The 20,291-nt window shown below is 41.0% G+C and overlaps 2 protein-coding genes across 6 annotated transcripts in view; both read right to left on the bottom strand.

Annotated features, from left to right (window-relative positions):
* GALNT11 (polypeptide N-acetylgalactosaminyltransferase 11) overlaps window positions 1-14,898 on the bottom strand; it is a 54,753-nt gene extending 39,855 nt beyond the window's left edge. For 4 of the 5 annotated variants that reach the window (XR_014297211.1, XM_082661969.1, XM_082661967.1 and 1 more), the window contains exon 1: window positions 14,728-14,898. The gene's annotated coding sequence lies outside the window, so the exon portion shown is untranslated. Of the gene's footprint in view, window positions 1-14,195; window positions 14,265-14,727 lie in introns of those variants that run through there. The other variant, XM_082661968.1, reaches the window with a different exon arrangement.
* Window positions 14,899-18,373: 3,475 nt separating this feature from the next.
* GALNTL5 (polypeptide N-acetylgalactosaminyltransferase like 5) overlaps window positions 18,374-20,291 on the bottom strand; it is a gene marked incomplete at its 5' end in the record, with an annotated part of 67,899 nt that continues 65,981 nt past the window's right edge. The window contains one exon of the mRNA XM_082662401.1: window positions 18,374-18,666. Coding sequence (XP_082518527.1) covers window positions 18,523-18,666 — 144 coding nt within the window. The 3' untranslated portion in view covers window positions 18,374-18,522. The remainder of the gene's footprint in view (window positions 18,667-20,291) is intronic.

Genomic DNA, 20,291 nt, shown 5'->3' on the forward strand with positions numbered 1-20,291 from the left:
ATAATTTTTAAGGTGTATTTCTGTTCCAAAAGAAGTTACAGGACACTGTTTAGATTCTGTGCAACAAGAAATCTTAGACAAGAGTATAATATGTAAGCAGAGCACATCCTGGGAAATCAATGTTTACTCTGAAGGAAGAGGAGGAGAGGAGGAAGACAGCTAAGCAGTTTACAGACAGTTTCACTGTCATTTTTTTTACTGAACTATAACTGACTTATTATATTAGTCTCAGGTATACAACAGAGTGATTCGGTATTTTTATACCTTACAAAATGATCACCACGATAAGTATCATCTGTCACCACAAAGTTATTACAACACTATTGACTATATTTCTTATGATGTACATTGCATCCCTGTGACTTATTTACTTTATAACTGGAAGTCTGTGCCTCTTAATTTCCTTACCTATTTCATGCATCCCCCCACCCCCCATCCTCTCTGGCAATTACCAGTTTTTCTGTATCTATGAGTCTGTTTCTGTTTTATGTCTGTTTGTTTTCTTTTTTTTTTTTTTTTGCCGTACGCGGGCCTCTCACTGTTGTGGCCTCTCCCATTGCGGAGCACAGGCTCCGGATGCGCAGGCTCAGCGGCCATGGCTCACGGGCCCAGCCGCTCCGCGGCATGTGGGATCTTCCCGGACCGGAGCCCGAACCCACGTCCCCTGCATCGGCAGGTGGACTCTCAACCACTGCGCCACCAGGGAAGCCCTGTTTTCTTTTTTAGATTCCACATATAAGTGAAATCTTTCTTTGACTTATTTCACTTAGCATAATACCCTCTAGGTCCATCCATGTTGTCACAAACAGCAAGGTTCCATTGTTTTTTAATAGCTGAATAATATTCCATTGTGTGTGTGTGTGTGTGTGCGTGTGTGTGTGTCTCACATCTTCTTTATCGATTTATCTATCAGTGGATACATAGGTTGCTTCCATTTCTTGGCTATTATAAATAATGTTGCAATGAACACAGGGGTGCATACATCTTTTCAAATTAGTGTTTTATGTTTTCTTCAGAAAAATACCCAGGAGTGGATCTGCTGGATCGTATGGTGGCTCTATTTTTAATTTTTTGAGGAACCTCCACACTGTTTTCCATAGTGGCTGTTCAAAAACCAAGGCTTTTTTGCTACCATCAGCATCTACTGTTACACCAAAAATGCTCTGTGGCAAACCATTAGGTCACAAAGGTCTAAAATCTCATGAGATCTCACTGAAGTTAAATTCCTGCATCATTATCAGATCAGAGTGAAGGGTATTTCTCAATAGCACAATAGTTGAAGCTAAGAAGACCCATTTTGAGATGCTTTTCACAGTCATCTTCTAGTAACAAAGAACACAGTGCATACCCACTGCTACTCAGTTACGCTCCACAAAGTAGTTAGATTATGCACAGTTCACTAAGACAATGCCTATTTTACAGTGTCACTCTACAGATACTTAAAATCATTCCATTAATTTTCCAATCATAGCCTATTAAATGTACTAAATGATCCAACATTTTTCTTCTGAAAATCATTAAATAATCCTAAAGAAAAGGTTAACACTGGGAACACAGTAGGAGCTTTACATGCCAGACACCATGTAAGGTGCCGGGGATTGACACTTCAAGTTCTGCTATTATGCTAAAAAATCAGAAAATACATGTGTTGAGAAGCCGGAGCTGGTGTATTGAATTTAAAATGCTGAGTGAGGGGACCTCCCTGGTGGCGCAGTGGTTAACAATCCGCCTGCCAATGAAGGGGTTCGAGCCCTGGTCCGGGAAGATCCCACATGCCGCGGAGCAACTAAGCCCGTGAGCCACAACTACTGAAGCCCGCACGCCTAGAGCCCGTGCTCCACAACAAGAGAAGCCAGCATAAGGAGAAGCCAGTGCACAGCAACAAAGACCCAACGCAGCCAAAAAAAAAATAAAAAGATGCCCTGGGGAAAGGCTAAGTGGGAACGTAGGACAGGCACCCTAAACTCAAGCCCTGATCTGAATGTCTAAACTCCGGGTGTGAGTAGAGTTATCATAGTGTAAAATGCCTACGCAGCAACTCAGAAAAACAAGTTGTTTTCCTCAAAAGTTGTTTTTCTCATCACAGTGCAGATGAGCCAAAAGTTAAAAATTAAAAAACCCCTGAAATCTCACCACTATTGTTTTGCTGTAAATTCTGCTAGCTGTTTTTAATCTTTCTACACTAGCCATAAAATGTTATACTGCTATTTGCAGTTACTGAAAAATAAATTTAATAGATTATGATTAGCAGCATTATGGATAATGTTCTATTTTTCTTCATTTAAAAAGAAATACAAAGAATATGTATTTTTTTAATAATCAGGGTAAAAATTTTCTTAGGAAAAAATTGCCTTTCCTAACTTAAAAGTATAAGAACAAATTTGGAGAGGATTAAATAGTAGAAGGCTTCAAACAAAACATATGGCCTTTTCTTTTAACCTCAGAAGCAAAGGGATTTTAGCATACTTAAAGAAAGAAATATTTTAATTCCATTAATTTGTCAAAAATTTGAGAATAAAATTTGGACACTAAACAAATATTCTAACAGCATGATTTGAAAAACTGGTTTTTCTCTATAAAACATTATCTAGTCTGAAATTAGCATGCCTCTTTGAATATCCATCTTTTTTATTTTTTACTACAAGGCTAATGAGACAATTCAGTTTAACTGAATGGGACAGCCCCCATTTTCCTGCCGTACAAAACAATTTTCATAACATTTAATGAAGTTTAAAATGTCTCTCTTTAAATGTGAAGTATTTACCTTTCAGTAGTTTCTAGCTACTTTCTGATCAGTATACTCTATATTCCAAAGGGTCAAACAGCAAACATTTGTTAGCTTTTTCCTTCAGAGAGACACGTTCATATTTTAACTCAGCTGTAGTCATGTAAGGACAAATACTGATTTACAACACTGCCCTTCCTACATACCCTGTGAAATTACCAGGTGATGACAACACAAAAGTACACATGATTCTTTCTCATTCCTTATCTACTCTGAAGACTAGAAGGAAATATAGTTCATAATTATAAATAAGGCGATTACTGAATTAGGAAAGGTTCAGAGCAAATTCCAGACATCATATGCTCCCTGAGAACAATCCTTTGACCTCTGATATTTATGAATCTCCTCTCTATAAGAAAATCAAGAAGCATAAATACATGTAACTGTCTATATATTATACCTCAAATGCAGATGAAAACCACATGGTAATACTGACTGGAGGTAGAAGCAAATTTAATTAAACACTAAAGAAAAGAAAACTAAAAGGATAGACAATATGACAAAGTACTTAAAATATCCAAACTCAGGACACCTGTTTGGTCAGTGAATGTGGGCTGGTAGAGGCTGACTATAAGTAGAAAGTAGCAGCTCTCCCTGGTTAAGACCTGTGGCAGAAAATAAGGAGAAAGTGACCACAGCCTCATAAGGGCCTCCGCAAAAACATGTACATCTGTAGTCAGAAGCCAAGTAGATAAAAGAAGCAAGAGAGAAAAAACATAAGCGTGGTGGCAAGTGGCGAGGCATGTCCCCCACCTGAAGCAATTCAAACTCAAAAACCGCAAAAGCTGTTGACCAGCCTCCAGACTGCAACTTCTGACAGAGGGGCATAAAATGAAGAGTACATAAACACAACCCCCCAAACTATAAAACTGTTATTTCTTGTTCCCTTTCTGCCCATAAAAAGGGGGATTAAACCAAAAGTACATCAGATAAAGATGAAATAAATGAACAAGAAAAAAAATGGTTGCTAGAAATAAGTGTTCTGAAATATCCAAACACACACAATACAGACAGCATACATACATCCATGGTCAACATGGCCTCCTACAGCCAGCTTTGTCCTAGGGTCCAAAGACATACTAGCGGAGCTGACTATCCTTAAACCATGGCTATTGAGTGTTTTATTCTGCTAGCACGTCACGAGCCTCTTGGGGTATACAGTGCCAACAAAGTGGTTTATGTACATTAGTCAAATATGCAAATTAAGACTAACAAAAATAGAGCAAAATACTAGTCCACGGTGTAAAATATAACAGATAGGGAAAGAACAATGCTTATCTTTCTCCCTCTTGATTTTAGAGAAATTAAGTAACGTGCTTTAAGCATACAGAGCTAGTTAAGGGGAGAAACTGGATTTGAATCCCGGTGATCTGATGTCTGCCCTGTGTCCTTAATCACTCTGTAATACCACCTGGCAAGGAACAGACCAGTGATTTCCTATTTGCCACTCTTTAAAAAATACATCATCCAGTGATTTTTTTAACATAAATTTATGTTTCCCACAAGATTCAAGATATCAGTAATTCTCCTCCCAAGCAAGAAGTTCACCTCTCTGGATTTCTATCATCTCCTAAAATCTTGGCCCAGTAATTCTTTACTATTTTGTAAATTCTCAGACTTTTCAGGAGCATCAACTAGCTTGAATGAAGTTACCCAGTCTGCCATTACCAGAAGCACAAGCACAAGGGTTATGTTCTAAACTGTTGCTTTTGGGGTTTTTTTTCAATTTTTTTTCAATTATTTTCTTTTGGCCACACCACGCAGCTTATGGGATCTTAGGTCCCCAACCAGCAACTGAACCCGGGCCCTCAGCAGTGAAAGCATGGAGTCCTAACCAATGGACCTCCCAGGGAATTCCCTGCTTTTGTATTTCAAAGTGAACAGGCTAGGTACTACCAAAAAGACACCGTCAGCAAATCATAATGTGACAGAATCTTCGGCCTTTTTCAGAAAACTCATTTCTGAATGCAATCTACCACCTCAAGAGGTTTAGAAGGCTAACAACTCTAACTGGCAAACAACCAATTTCCACCCTAGCTCATCCTGTTGAATCACGCTGTAGGAAATCAGTACAGCAGACAAAGTCATTTGCCCATCCTCTCGAGCCTTACCAACCTGCACAGGTAGGTCTGACTTCCAACTACCAGCACCTGCAGCTCCAGCCTCTGGAGCCCATCTGCCCACCTGCAGGGTGGGCCCACAAACATGGGGCAATGTGTCCCTCCCAAAGGGCAGCCCTCAACAGCGGACTGGTAAAACAGGCCAGCTCCTTCCCACTCTCCCCATCAGATAACTCTCCACCTGCAATTCTACATGAGCTCCCAGTGTTCCCCCAGCATGATTAAGCTTTAACTGCCCACAGCGGAAACTGGTTTAAAAACATGCCCTTTACTGGCTGACTTTCCTCCCTCTTGCTTCCTCATTCCCATACTGGTGTGTCCTGGGATTACTCACAAACAATTTGGATTTGAATTTATATCTCAGGATTTGCTTCAGGAGGAACTCAAACTAACAAAATCAGGTTTCTGCAGATAAGGGACAATTTGACAAATTCTTACATGTACTAATTTTTTATTTCCAAATAGAAAATTTAATAAAGACTGAGCTTCTATAGCTTTTGTTGACTATAAAGTACAAAATAATGCATACAAAAAGCTTCTCTGAAGAGTTGCAAGATATTTTTATACTTGCAAAAAAAGAACATTTCAAAGTGATAAGCTTTTCTAAGGAAATCAAAAGCTATCAGGAAATGTAGCTTGAAATCATTGTTAATCAGCTGATAACTACGAAGTATCAGATTTAGCCTACATAATCAACTCTAGATACAACACCAGCTGTCCTGAACCTATGTATGTATGTAGTTCACTCAAGATGATAACAAGTCATAAAGTCTAAGTTAAAAAGCACGCGTTCAGCTCCAGCATGAAAAGGGCTTAGAAGGCATCACTTCCATCCTTACAAGAACAAACTGAAAATCAATGACACTTTTGAACCCATCAGAGAACTAAGGTTAGGGGACAAACTACCAACCAAAACCTGGAGACACAGCTGAGATCTGCTTACCTGGAGCAGAAGCTGCAGGAGCTGTAAACTGGTGCTGGAGACTAGGAGCGAACTGGCGTGAAAGTGAAAAACTGCAGGGATGCAGATTGGTTTTGGGTTTTTTTTTTGGTGGGGGGGGGGTCCACACTTTTGTGGGCTTTACCTCCAGGAATCCCACCATGTCTGCACTGTGAAGGTGAAGACCTCGTGACCACAGCAGGGAGGGGAAGAGTAATCACTGCAAAACATGAAACAAGCCCAGAGTTTCCTTCCTAACAAAATCATATGCTCCAGGGGAAAAGACTGCCAGAGCGTTCTCCAGATTAAGAAAAGGCATTCCTCAGCATTTTACTCTGAAAAGTTAAAGGTGCTTTAAGTGGCAGTTGAATGAAGTTCCTGGAGGGAAGATTCTGCATCTAGCCAGCACTTGCTACATGGCAGCTGCTCACAACTTCATTCAAAGGACTTGAAACTCTGATCTTTGCCTGTTTCCCTCAAATGCTGACTTTAGCCTATCGAAGCACCACAGATGAAGTGACTCCTTTGACAACTGAAAATAAAGGGAAGAACTACGCAGACCAGGTGCCTCACACAGGGCTTGGCACCCAGGTGATGAGTAAGTGTTGGCTGAACTGAACGTCTTCCAATCAAAGGCATTTGAGATGTGCTATCCATATTCTACAAAATAGCTTGAATTATTTAGAATGTCAAAACGGGAAAGGGCGTGTGGCAAGTTAAGGAAATTAAAGAGAAATGGGGTATAAATGGAATATTAAACCTTTGAAATTCAAAATAAAGAACCTGGTTATAAAAAAAAAAAGAAAGAAGGAAAGAGCATTCCTCCCACTCCAGCCCCTCCAAGCCTTCCAGCCAAACCTAAGGGGGGAAACGTAGTCAACAATGGTGAAGGCTTCCAGAAAATAGACTGGGAACTCTGCAGCTACGGAAGGGAGTACGTTACAGGGAGGAAAAAAGCTACAACAATGGAGAACACTTGTGAAGGTCACAGACATAGGCTGAGATTTAATTGGAAGATTGCAGAACTCTTACCCTCCCTGACACTTTTTACCATCACACCAGCAGGGCTCCAAATACCGGTGGGTTACAGCTGAAAGAGATGCAAGACACAGACTCTCTCTGGGGAACAGTGCTTAGAAAACCCCAAAGTCAAGAGGGCAGATATAAACAAGGGCACTAGAAGAATTTGAAGCCTCTGGCACCTGTAGCTACAGCAAACATTGAACACTGCCAAACCCCTATTAGTTCCTATTACCTGATACATGTCAGTCTTTCAAAAGCAAAAACAACTAAAAAATGCAAGGCATAATAAAAAACAGTCTGACAAGACAAAGCAATCATTAGAACCAGACTCAGATGACACAGATTTGGGGATTATCAGACAGATTTTGAAATATCTGTAATTAATATATTAAGGGCTCTAATGGAAAAAGACAACATGCAAAGAACAGAAGTGAAACAGGCAGGAAGGAGGCAGGGCACAACCTCTGAAAGAATGACATAACCTAAGGACATGACATAAACTGATTAGAACCAAATGGGTCCAAGATGGCAAACAAGTCGACTTTTTCCACTAGACCTTGAGCCTCAGTATATGCTCACATCAGCAAGCTAAATGACACACCCACAGGCGCCATGACAGTTCCAAGACTGACCATAAGGATCAAAAAGTGGGCAGTGGCCCAGTTCCTGAAAATCCCCACCTCTTCCTAAAATAGCTGGAATGCTCCTCCCCCTCATTAGCCTATGAAATTACCCACTCCCATACCCTGGTGCCTTTCTCACCTTCTGAGATGGCCCACACTCTATGGAGTGTGTTTCTCTCTAAATAAACCCACTTCTTACTTATCACTTTGTCTCTCACTGAATTCTTTCTGCGATGAGACATCAATAACCTGAGCTTCATTAAGTCCTGAAACCAGGTGTGTGATCTCAGTTGGAAGACTGTGGGTTTTGGCTGGGTTCAAGTCCCGGCCACGTGGGTTCAAGTCCCAGTCTGGATTCAGGTCCCAGCATGTGGGTTCCAGTCCCAATCTGAGATGCACGCTTTCAGAAGGATAATGTAAACAGATGGAAACTGTAAGAAACAATCAAAAGGAAATGCTAAAAACCAAGAGCATTGTAAAAGCCCTTTCCACAGCCTCATCAGAAACTCCATACAGCCAAAGAAAGAAGCAGTGAGCTTGAATATAGGTCAACAGACACTCTGCAAACTGAAATGCAAAGAGGAAAAAGAATGGAAAAAGCAGGACATCCAAAAACTGTGGGACAATTTCAGAAAGTATAACATATACCCATTATTAGAATATCAGAAGGAGAAGAAAAAGAAAAGTAAATAGAAGAAATATTTTAAATAATAATGGCCAAGAACTTTCCAAAATTAATGACAGACCCCAGGAAGCTGAGAGAACACCAAACAGATTAAATACCCTCAAAAACCCTCATGTAGGTATACCATATTCAGAAAATCAAAAGACAAAAAATCTTCAAAGAAGTTACAGAGAGTGAAAAACACCTTAACTACAGAGGAAAGAGTAAGAATTACAGTGGACTTCTCATCAGAAATCATGCAAGCAAGAAGAGAGCAGAGTGAAATATTTAAAATAAGGAAGAAGTCCCACCACCACTTTAGAATTCCATATCCCTCGATATTATAATTCAAAAGTGAAGGAGAAATGAAGGCTTTTTCAGACCAAAAAAACTGAGGGATTCATCGCCAGTAGACCTGTCCTGCAAGAAATGTTAAAAAAAAAAAAAAATTCTTCAAGCAGAAGGAAAATGATACAGGTCAGAAACCTGGATCTACATAAAGAAGAGCATCAGAGAAGGAATAAATAAAATGAAGATAAAATCCTTTATTTTTTTATTCTTAACTGACCTAAAAAACAACCATTTGTTTAAAGTAATAATAGTAACAATGTATTAGATGATCATAGCACACTGGTAAGTGAATGAGTGACAGCAAGGTCACAGCGGTGGGAAGCACAAATTGGGATTATGCTATTAACAAGGTATCTATATGACACATCAAGCAATATGGTGTAACTTTAAGGCAGATTCAGGTTAATTTAAAATGCATACTGTAAACTCGAGGGCAATCACCAAAAAAATTTTTAAATACATATAATTGATATGCTATGTGGTAGGCAGAATAGTAGCCCCCCAGGAATATCCACGTTCTAATCCTCAGATTAAGGCAGCAGACAGAATAAGGTTGCTAATCACCTGACCTTAAAATACAGAGATTATTCGGGATTATGCGGGTGGGCCGGATGTAATCACAGAGTCCTTAAGTATGGAAGAGGGAGACAAAAGAGGAGATAAGAATGATGCAATCTACTGGGCCCACTACCGCTGGCTTCAAAGATAGAGGAAGAAGGCCTCGAGTCAAGGACTGTGGGTGGCTTCTAGAAATTTAAAAGGGCAAGGAAATTGATTCTCCCTTAGAGCCTCCAGAAAGTAACATAGCCTTGCCCACACCTTGAGCTTAGCCCACTGAGACCCATTTCAAACCTCTGACCTACAGAACTGTAAAAGAAATTGTGTTGTTTTACACCACTGAGTTTGTGTTCTTTTGTTACAGCAGCAACAGAAAACTAATACATTCTAAGAGAGAAGATAGAGTTGAATCATATAGAATGCCCAATTAAAAGGAAACAGAAAAAAGCAATGAATACAAAATAGTTACAAACATGGAAGATAGTTACTCAACTATATCAATAATCACTTCAAATGTGAATGGTCTAAAAAATACAATATCAAAAGAGAGAGAGTCACAGTGGACAAAACAAGATCCAACTATAAGTTGTCTACAAGCAACAAACTTTAAATATAAAAATTTATATATGTTAAAAGTAAAGGATGGAAAGCTATACCATGCTAACACTAACCAAAAGAAAGCTGAAGTAACTATATTAACTTCAGACAAAGCAGACTTTGTTGGGTAATTAGGGATAAAGAGGGTCATTATGTGATAATAAAGAGGTCAATTCTCCAAGAAGACATAACAATCTTGTACTTGTTTACACCTAACGAATGAGAGGGTATCAAAACACATGAAGCAAAACCTGAGAAAAATGAAAAGAAGAGATAAATCCACTATTATAGTTAAAAGACTTCAACAACACTGTCAGTAACTGACAGATCGAGCAGACAGAAAATCAATAAGGAAATAGATGACCTGAGCAGCACATCAATCAACTTGATCTGACATTTAAAGAAAACTCCATCCAACAACAGCTGAAAACATATTCTTCTCTAGCCCACATTCACCAATGTAGACCATATTCTGGGCCATAAAACACACTTTAACAGGTTTAAAGGAACAGAAACCATACAAAGTATGTTCTTAGACACAGTGGAATTAAACTAGAAATCAGTAACAGAAAGGTTAAAAAAAAAAAAAAACCCCAGATATCTGGAAATTAAAGTCTCAAGAGAAATTTTAAAATATTTTGAACTAAATGAAAATGAAAATACAGCTTATTAAAATTTGTGGGATGCAGCAAAAGTAGTGATTAGAAGGAAATTTATAGCATTAAAATGGATTCGAGTTCAAGACATGAGTATGAACCCATTTTTAGCTTAACATGTTAGCTTTAGATACAGATGGTTACACATGTATTTCCATATATGTATATATATATATTTCCTTGCTTGTCAGATGAGAGGGCCTAGAAGAATGACACCCCAAGTGACAACAAGCATACCTAGTGCCCAAATCTTGGGGTATTTTTTTTGGGGGGGGTATTTTTTAATAAATTTTATTTATTTATTTATTTTTGGCTGTGTTGGGTCTTCGTTGCTGGGTGTGGGCTTTCTCTAGTTGCAGCAAGCAGGGTTTACTCTTCTTTGTGGTGCACGGGCTTCTCATCACAGTGGCTTCTCTTGTTGCAGAGCATGGGCTCTAGGTGCACAGGCTTTGGTAGTTGTGGCATGTGGGCTCAGTAGTTGTGGCTCACCGGCCCTAGAGCGTAGGATCAGTAGTTGTGCCACATGGGCTTAGTTGCTCCACAGCATGTGGGATCTTCCCGGACCAGGGCTCGAACCCATGTCCCCTGAATTGGCAGGCGGATTCTTAATCACTGCACCACCAGTGATGTCCCCCAAATCTTGGTTTCTAACAGCATTCTCCAATAAAAAGAACCAAAGCTCCTTGAAGAAATAACTGACGCTAGGACGGGGAAAGGAAATATACCAGATGAGCCTGAAGTACCTTGTAGTGCCAGAAAGTAAGGAAGTACCACAAAAAAAACAAGAAGAAACCCACAATGATGGGGGTATGTCAGAGGAACAGGTGGAACCAACTGAAGGAGCTTACAATGGCCATAGCTAAAACAATTTGAGCAAAAAATAAAGTGGTATTGCATTATAACCCAAAGTATAAGATAAATATCCATGAGTTCATAGTGATAGGGATTACAGATGGAAAAAGATTGAGCATTAATAGGTTATTTAAAATCTATTAATTTTCTTCATGTCTGAAATTTTCCATAGTAAACCTTTTAAATATATATAAGTGTATATATATAAATGTGTTTATATATAAATGGGTGTGTGTGTATATATATGTGTGTGTGTGTGTGTGTGTGTAGCTATAACCCAACAAACGCTCCTTTGACCTTTACACTACCGTTTTGGGTTCTGTATGTATGTTGGTTTCTAGGGGTTATAATGTGCTTACACGACTAAATTCTCCACTAATTTTGGTCCATGGACACAGATTCTAGTAGTCTGTCCTTATGAGTTTTGTGTGTATTTGTATATATTAAGTATTTTCTCCTCACTTCTGCTTCCTCCTTATTATTTTAACAGAAGATTCATAGGAGATCAACTTAAAAATTTAGTCTGTAGATAACAGAATGTTCACATGGAAATGCACGTTGTAGGCTGTGTATAGATGCAGAGTATCAGAAGGGTGAATTGTACCAGTGAAGTTAGTCTCCTAGCTCTAAGTCCACTCTCTATACTCCAGTGGCTCTCAGCCAGAGCCTGAGATATTTGGCAATGTCTGGGAAAACCGGGACACCACCGGGGTCTTTTGGGAATGTCCAGAAATATTTTGGGTTGTCACAGATTGGGGGATCCTACTAACATGTGGTGGGTAGAGGCCAGGGATGCTGCTAAACCTCCTACAATGCAGAGGACAGTCCCCAGCAATGAAGAATTATCCGGCTCAAAATGTCAACAATGCCAAGTTTGAGAAACTGTTCTGTTCTGTAATGCTGGGGCTGGGACTCTACATATAGCATTTTTCCAACTACAGCTGACCCTTGAACGATACGGCAGGGAGGAACAACAACCCTCCACGCAGTTGAAATCTGCTTATACAGTAGGCCTTCCATATCAGAGGATCTGACCAATCGCAGATCTTGTTGTACCATAGTATTTACTGTTGACCAAAAAATCTGCGTATAAATGGACCTGTGCAGTTCAAATCTGTGTTGTTCGAGGTCAGCTGTATGGATCAATGAAACAACCTGGATGAACTTGGAAATACACAGGAAAAAGTCTTCAGTCTCAATAATTAGTAAAGATATGCAAATAAAAATAAGGTACTATTTTCTAACTCAAATTAGCAACATTTTCAGTACTCACTGAAGTACATGTAGTTAAATGATACAGTTATCCGTGATGAAAGTCATAAATTGCAGGGCCTTTTTAAAAAGCAGTTTAACAATGGCATAGGAGCCTTAAAAACCTTTATACACTTTGGTCAGTAATCCCACTTTCTCTAAGAATAAAAATCCTAAAGAAATAATAAATCAAGTGAAAAACTGGGTATATCCTAAAGCAAACTCTAAAAAATTCCATAATAAAGATATAAATAAACCACAGTATATACAAATAAGTACAAAGGCCAAATTAATTTCATATGAAAAACTTGAAGGAAATGCCTTATAGAAGTTAAGATTTAAGTTTGACTTTAAGACTTCAATGGCCAAAAACTGAAATATCTCAAGCGGAGAGCTGAAGTCCTGAGAAACTGCAACATTTGTTTTTAGTTTTCCAAACAGAATACCAAGTAGGAAGGTTGGCTATAATGAATACACACAGCTGGTTAAGGCTAGTGGAAGGTGATTAATTCTATGAGGACAGGCTGGGGCTATGACCCTGAGGATGAGAATTAACTTGTTCTGCATGCAAAAGGAAGCTAACTCACGTCTTTAAGCAAATACACCTTAGGAAGAAAATTCTAGGAACAGTGTGTAAAATGGTTTGGGACAGAGGAAAAAAAAAAAAATCTAGAGCCAGGGAGGCCAGTTAGACTCACCCAGACACATGTAAACACATGTCCACAGCAGTGTTATTCACAGCAGCCAAAACACAGCAACAACCTAGTGTCCATCAACGGATGAATGGATAAACAAACTGTGCTACAGCCACTCGGCAGAGTAGTAGCCAGCCATACCCAAGAATGAAGTCTGAGAGACACTACGGCATGGATGAACCTTGAACACATTAGATGAAATAAGCCAAACACAAAAGGGCAAATACTGTACGATTCCAATTCTGTGAGGCCTCTAGAATAAGCAAATTCGGAGACAGAAAGGGCTGGGAGGAGGGGAAATGGGGAGTTAATGCTTAATGGTTTCAGAGTTTGTGTTTAGGGTAAGGGAGAAACTTTTGGAAATAGCGGTGATGGTGACACAATACTGTGAATGTACTTAGTACCTCTGAGCTGTACACTTAAAAATGCTTAGAACAATCAACTTCACGGTATGTGTATTTTACCACCATAATAAAAGAGTAAAAAAAAAAAGAAAAGTGAAGATAGAACTCAAATTGCAAAGAACAGCACAGAAATTGTCAAGAGGAGGCAGGAGCGGTGTGGACTACTGTTTCATGACGTTTAATTTGAAAAGCTCTACTGATAACATTAAGGGTAGAGAGAGGTTTTCTGGTTTAGATCTTTCTCAAGGCAGAGTAGACCTTAACATACGGTATATATCTAGGATATCTAGGTAACAGCTAAGAATTGAGTGTCGTTAAAAAAAAAAAGTCTGGCCTAAAACTCTTATTTGGGGGACGAGAGTAGCATCACAATATTTTATTGGCGCACAGCAGTATGAGAAGCATTTCAAAGTTATAATTTCATCTTACATTTGGAAAACCAACCAACCAACAGCTTTCCTAGCACGAAGTAAAAAGGAATGCTGGACCAAATCTTCTTCGATGATAAAAACACACACAGCTCTTCCATCATGGGCATATTAATATCACTCAAACGGTGAAATCTACCAGTAATGGAGGGTGGAGACTTGATATTTTTATATTTATCCAAACGGCACGTACTTTAAGAGGCTGGGAAATTGTGCAAGACAAATAACCCAATTTCTTCAACAAATACCTTGCAAAGAAAAGGGAAACTGAAGATGCTCGTCCACCGAACGCCACGCAAGGACCCGCTCAAATCCTGAGCGGCACAAACCAACCACTAAAAGAACAATTAAAAAAAAATTCCTTTAAGGAAATGTGAACACTGCCCGAATACCGTGGAAACTGAGGGCAGGATACCAGCGAAGTTTTCGCTCTAGTTTCTATACGTTTCGAAAATTTCTGCAACCATTTTCTGGGGCATTTTAGCAAAAAGCGCCGTGGGGCGGGGGAGCGGGTCTTTCTCACGCCGCCCGCGGCCGTCCCCCGCGAGCCAGGCGCCTCCACGGCCCACCCCCGGCCTCCAGGGCCGCGTCGGCTCTGCCAACGCCCCACACACTCCCGGACGCCGGGCCAGCGGCCAGAGACCCCGCTGAGGGCGGCGGGCCGGGGCGAAGCCTCCGACTCTCCGGGCGCTCGGGCCGCGGCCGCTCGCCTGAGGCGCTGAGGGGACGGACGGAGGCCGCGCAGGCTCACACGCCGCCGCCGGGCCATCCGCTACTCACCCCGACGCCGGCAGCGCAGGACCCCGGCCTTTCGGGACTCGGGCTGTGGCATCTTCGCTCCCGCCACGGCCCGGGTCCGAGCCGCATTCGCCGCAGCGGGCGGAGCTGCCGGCAAGCAAACGCAGCAGCGGGCGCAGCAGCGGGCACACCAGCGCTCCCAACGCTTGCCCAGTGCCCGCGCCGCGGCCTCGGCCCGAGCGCGCGCCCGCCGGGGCCACGTGACGGGCGGCCCCGGCCCCGCGCGTGACGTCACCGCCCGCTGCGGGCGCGTCGCGGCCCCCGGGCTCCACACGTTCCCGAGGCCCAGCGCCTGCGGGTGGGCTCGGGGGTCGGTCGCGGGCGGCCTTCGCGTTTTTAACTCTTACATAAATGGGCTCATTGAAGACAAATTCCTTAAACATATTGAAAGATGTGCGACCCCGCTTATGATAAAAGAACTGTAGGTTAAAATGTCAAGGCTTGGCAGAAACTGTGATAAAACCTCACGGGTTGGTGGTAAGGGTGGGAAAGTACAGCGCGCCCGCAGAGCAGCCGCAGGAAGGCACATGGGGTCACGGGGGGCTTGCTAGAAATCCTGACTCTTCAGCCACCTATCAGTAAGCAAAGGATGTTGCAGCCATCAGGCCATGACCATTACAGCCCCCGCCCGCCCGCCCGGAGGTAACTCAGGGTGGAAACGGGCTGTCCGCTGCCAAGCCCCCAGCCACTGTGGCCACCCCCAAATGGTGCACTCAGGATGGGGAAGAACAGGATCCTGGCTCTGGTTGGTTAGGGTGCATAGCAAAGAAATGATCTCAGTACGCCCTGGCTCTTGCAATTCCCATGTATAGGAAAGCACTAAATTCCTTAACTTGCGTTTGATTGATTTTCTTTAACAGTAACCTTTGATGTTCAGACTATCCGATCTTCGTTGCGAAAACTCCTATCTATCCTGTCTCCCCCACCTCACCTCTTCAGAGCAGTCCCGCAGAGCTACCTGAGAGGCTGTGTCCCAGGCTTGAATCCTCGGTTTTGTCTGCCAAATAAAACAGAATTCTCAACGTTTAGGTTATGCATTTTTTTTCAGTCGGCAGGCCCCATGCCAGACGTACTTAAGTAATCAAAATATGCGTTTTACCGCCGTGGCCAGGTGATTTATGTACACATCAAAGTCTGAAATCAGTGTCCTAAGGTGCAGTCAGTGCAGGAGACCGGCCATTGCTCCACCTTCACCCGACCCTTGTCTGTGTCAGACATTTTATTTGCCATTCTGATGGGTGTGGAGATCTGTTTCTAGCTGTTATTTTAAATGGGTTCATACTGTCCCACCAAATTAATGTACAGTCGTACCATTCCAGAAATTGAAGCTTTGGGTTAGCTCCAATTTTTTACCATTAGAAAGAATGACATGAATATGCTTTTTGCAGTGTAGCATCTAAACCCGGGGTCTTTGAGGCTGGGCATAGGCTAGTCTATGGGCTGTGTTCATCTATCCCTAGATACAGTTGCCAGAGGAAATATAGGAGGCTTAAAATTTGAATTTCAGATAAAAAAAAATTCACTAGCATGTCCCATAGAATATGTGGAATATACTTTACTAAGATATTATTGTTTATCCAAAATTCAAGTTTACCAGGGCATGCTGTACTTTTATTTGCTAAATCTGGCAACGCTAACCCTGGACAAGTTTTAAACTTAGTTTTCTGTTTTATGATATGGTAATAACAATAGGAACTATCTTGTAAAGTTGTGTGGATGACATGAGATAATCTATGCAGAGTACCTACCAGGGGGTATGAAACATAGTGAGAGCTCAGTAATTGTTAGCTCTTATTTTTATTTCATCTCGGTGTGTCTTAGGATAAATTCCTGAAAGTATGCTTTCCTTACAGAATTCTCTGGCTAATGTAAGGCTTGTCCAAGTGTTTGGTCATACCCAAAACTGTTGTGTGAAAAGCCTTGAGCAGGTGAGCAGATACTTTCTCAAATAGCTCCAGGATACAAATCAGATTTTAAAATTTCTATACAAAACCGTAATTGCCACCTACGGGCAAGTAAGGGTTTCCTTTCAATCACACCAAGTACTTGGATGTTGATTCTGATTTGTTTTCTATTCCAGAGTCAGCTGAAACAATATTCTAGAGGAGATTGTTTAAGCAACATTCTACATCGCTTCTAAGACTTATTCATGCTATTTAGGACCTGAACTAAATTACATTAAAAAACTAAGACTGAATATTAGGCCCATGGCTCTAAGAAAAAGAACATTTTTCTTTTGGCAAAGCTGATATTTACATCCTTCTTTATGCTTACCAAACAAGAAGATTCTCTGAATTTATACTACAATTCTCTTTTCTCCTTCGGCTGCAGAAATTTTATTTTGTATTTTACTCTAATTTTAATGGATTCATAGGTTTATTACAATCAATTTTTTATTACTTTCTAGAGCAGCTAAGGTATAAACATGGGCCCAGAATATACTAATCACGTGGCAATTACTTTGTGCTGCCAGATTGACCTTTTAAAAGCTCAATCAAGTTACCCTGGCCATCTGTAATATTTGGGCACAGGTTTTTCCCATATCTTTCCAGCAACAGATTTTATAGAGTACTTTGCCAAATACATGGGTATAATGACATTATAAACTGGTTCTTTTTTCTTTACATTGTATATATTATTTCAAAGAACACAAGCTCCATGAAGGGAGGGATGTTTACCTGCCCCATTGTCAGCTGCATCCCAGCACCTAGAAGGACACCTGGCCTGAGATGACCATTCAGTTGTTGATTAAATGAGCATAATAGATGAGTCAAGTCGTTTTCTGCTGTAAAAAACTAGTTTATATTTTCTCCAGCAGAAGCTATGATTTAGTGATTCTATCCTAAGCCTCCTCCTTTTTACTCCTTTCAATGTATTCCTTCCCTCATTTTCTCATTCTCTTCGTTTTGTGAATTAAATATATTTTTCACTTTTCTAGCTGCCTTCACCAGGGTGAATGCAACAGCCATCCCTCTAACCTGATAGAAGTACTTTAGACACCTGGGAGTGTGTCCACACAGGATGGATATTGAACCTAGTTACCTCTTCCCCAATCCCAGCTAAACAGTTTTCTTGAGTCATGTCGAACACAGATTATCAACAAGGCACACAAGCCAAGAAGTGTCAGGAGAGCTGAAGGCCAGAGCCATAGGAGGGAACACACGTGAAAAAGGCAAAACCAGAAGTAGGGAAGAGGGAATGTCTCCAGTTAACTGAAGGGCCAACAGAAACAAACAGGGAGGCTGGCCTGGAGAGCTGGACCAGGACACCCAGGCAAGTGACTGGACATCAGAAACTCAGGAACCCAACCAAGCAATGTGTCAAGGCCAGAATCTACACTGGCAGCAAGAAAGGAGCTCAATACAGTTGAATGGACCAACCAAGGCTCTCTGAGAATGTCTTTCTGGGGAGGTCACCAGCCCAGGTCACCTATCTGGAGTAGGAATTGAGTTGACCAAGAGTTGAGCAGTCCTTACGGTCTACCAGGACGAAGTGAGCTTGGCAAATAACTGGAGATAACACACTTTATCTCAATCGATTTTATGACAGCCTTAAGGGTGTGACAGCATGCATTTCTAATGCTTAAGGTCTTGCCACCCCAGAAATTTAGTGGCAGAAAAGGCACTTCTGTTGTAGACCATTCTGGTTGTACTTCTTACTGTAGTTCACATAATTTCATGATGTTCCAAACATGTTCTCTTCTCCATGTTGAAGGACTAGGGGAATTTTTAACGCTTTATTCATGAAAATGATTGGTTTTCCTTTCATGAGGCTCTCTTAAGAGGTCTCCAGTTCCGGGAAGACAGTATCCAAATACCACTGAAATGACTTGCAACCCAATCGTTTCCTTAATTCAACACGCTCACTAATATCTCCATAGGCAAGATATTTCAGATTAGGTCTTCGTAAAAATACCTGCTCCTAAATGGAAAGAGAGAGTCATTAAACCAGACAAATTTTTGGTAATCAAATCATGATATCTAACATAGCAGTATGTATTTTCATCTGAACTAAAACAAAACAAAACAACAACAGAAAGCCTTCCCTCTGTAATGGGGAGGGCAGAGACACACATAGGAGCTGGGACTCACTCACCCCACATATATTCACCGGATGTGCTGTGACAGACCACGATGAAAGTAGCGTAGAGGGACTCAGCAAGTCTAAGTCCTGCTTCTCAAGAGTTCTAGAATCATAGCCACCTATTGTAGTGTTTCCCCTTTCTCCTACTCTCTCAATGATACTCAAGGACAAAAGCCCTCACTCCCCAATCCCTATCAACACCTCCATGGTTTCAGAAATGGGGGTTGGTGACGGCTAAGGGCAAATTGACTCTGGAGGAAGACAACCTGGCTTCAATTTCTGGCTCTGCTATTTATTAGCTATGTGACCTTGGCTGCCACCCTCATGAGACTGTGGTGAGGACTGAACACTTTCATACGTGCAAAGCTCTTAGGAGACTAAGGCTGGCACAGAGTAGGTGTCATGTCAGTGTCGGCCATTATTATCACCACACCTGGTTAGTCTTTTCTGCGTTCTTGATTTAAGGAAGCACCAAGTATGAGTGTCTAATGGACTCAAGCTCTGCCATGTTAAAAGAGGTATTCTAAGTAGACCAAAGCCTCCTTGAAAGCAGAACCTTTGTATTTTCATCTGTGTATTCCCAGTGCCTGGTATATAGCATAGTAATATTGTTGAATGAGAGAGCTTGCTTACCCAAATTAGCATAGTATGGGCATGCCATGTTGGATTCTCCCCAGGGATCTTTAGGTCTTTGCCATCATGTCTTGCCACTCCTAGTTCCCCAGGGGGGATTGGTGCAGAGAATGGGCCTGAGGGAGGGTGTCCTCGTTTTGGAGTGAAGGCAGAGAAGACCTTAGCCAACATCTCCCTGTCCAAAGCCTGTTTTGCCCAATGACATTCACTCAACTTCCCAACATGCTGTGTCATACAATCCATTGATTTTATGCCAAACATTACATGCTTTTTATATCAGATGGAACTTTTGGTAACTATATCCCCCATGAAATTCAGTAAACTACTCAGTCCTAACTGTGTTCAAGTCAACCATTTAAATGTGACCTCTGGTCACAGAAAAAAAAAAAAAAAAGCTTAAAATCTCTCATAACTAAAGAAATGCAATATTAAACAATGAGATATCATTTTTAACCTATCAGATTAGAAGAAATACAAAGTTTAATTAAAACTAGGGGTGGAATAGTTGAGGACCATTTGGACATTATTCATCAAGATTTAAGATGCACTAACTCATGGTCCACAAGTTCATGTCTTCAGATTTATTCAAGATATAGCTGCACAAATGTGCAAAGAGATACATGTAAAGGATGTTCATTTTGGCACTGTTAAGGAGTAACAAAAAGCCAAGATGATCAGAATGTTTATCTCTGGGGGCTATTTCTGAATGGAATCAATTTTAAGAGATCCATTCAAAGGAAATATTTAAAAGGACGACATGTTTATCTGCTCTGATTTTAAAAGACTTTGAAAGTATGTTTTTAAATTATACTAATAAATGGAAAAATTAC

Source organism: Grampus griseus, assembly GCF_964374135.1.
Source record: "Grampus griseus genome assembly, chromosome: 9".
NCBI classification, from domain to species: Eukaryota; Metazoa; Chordata; class Mammalia; order Artiodactyla; family Delphinidae; genus Grampus; species Grampus griseus.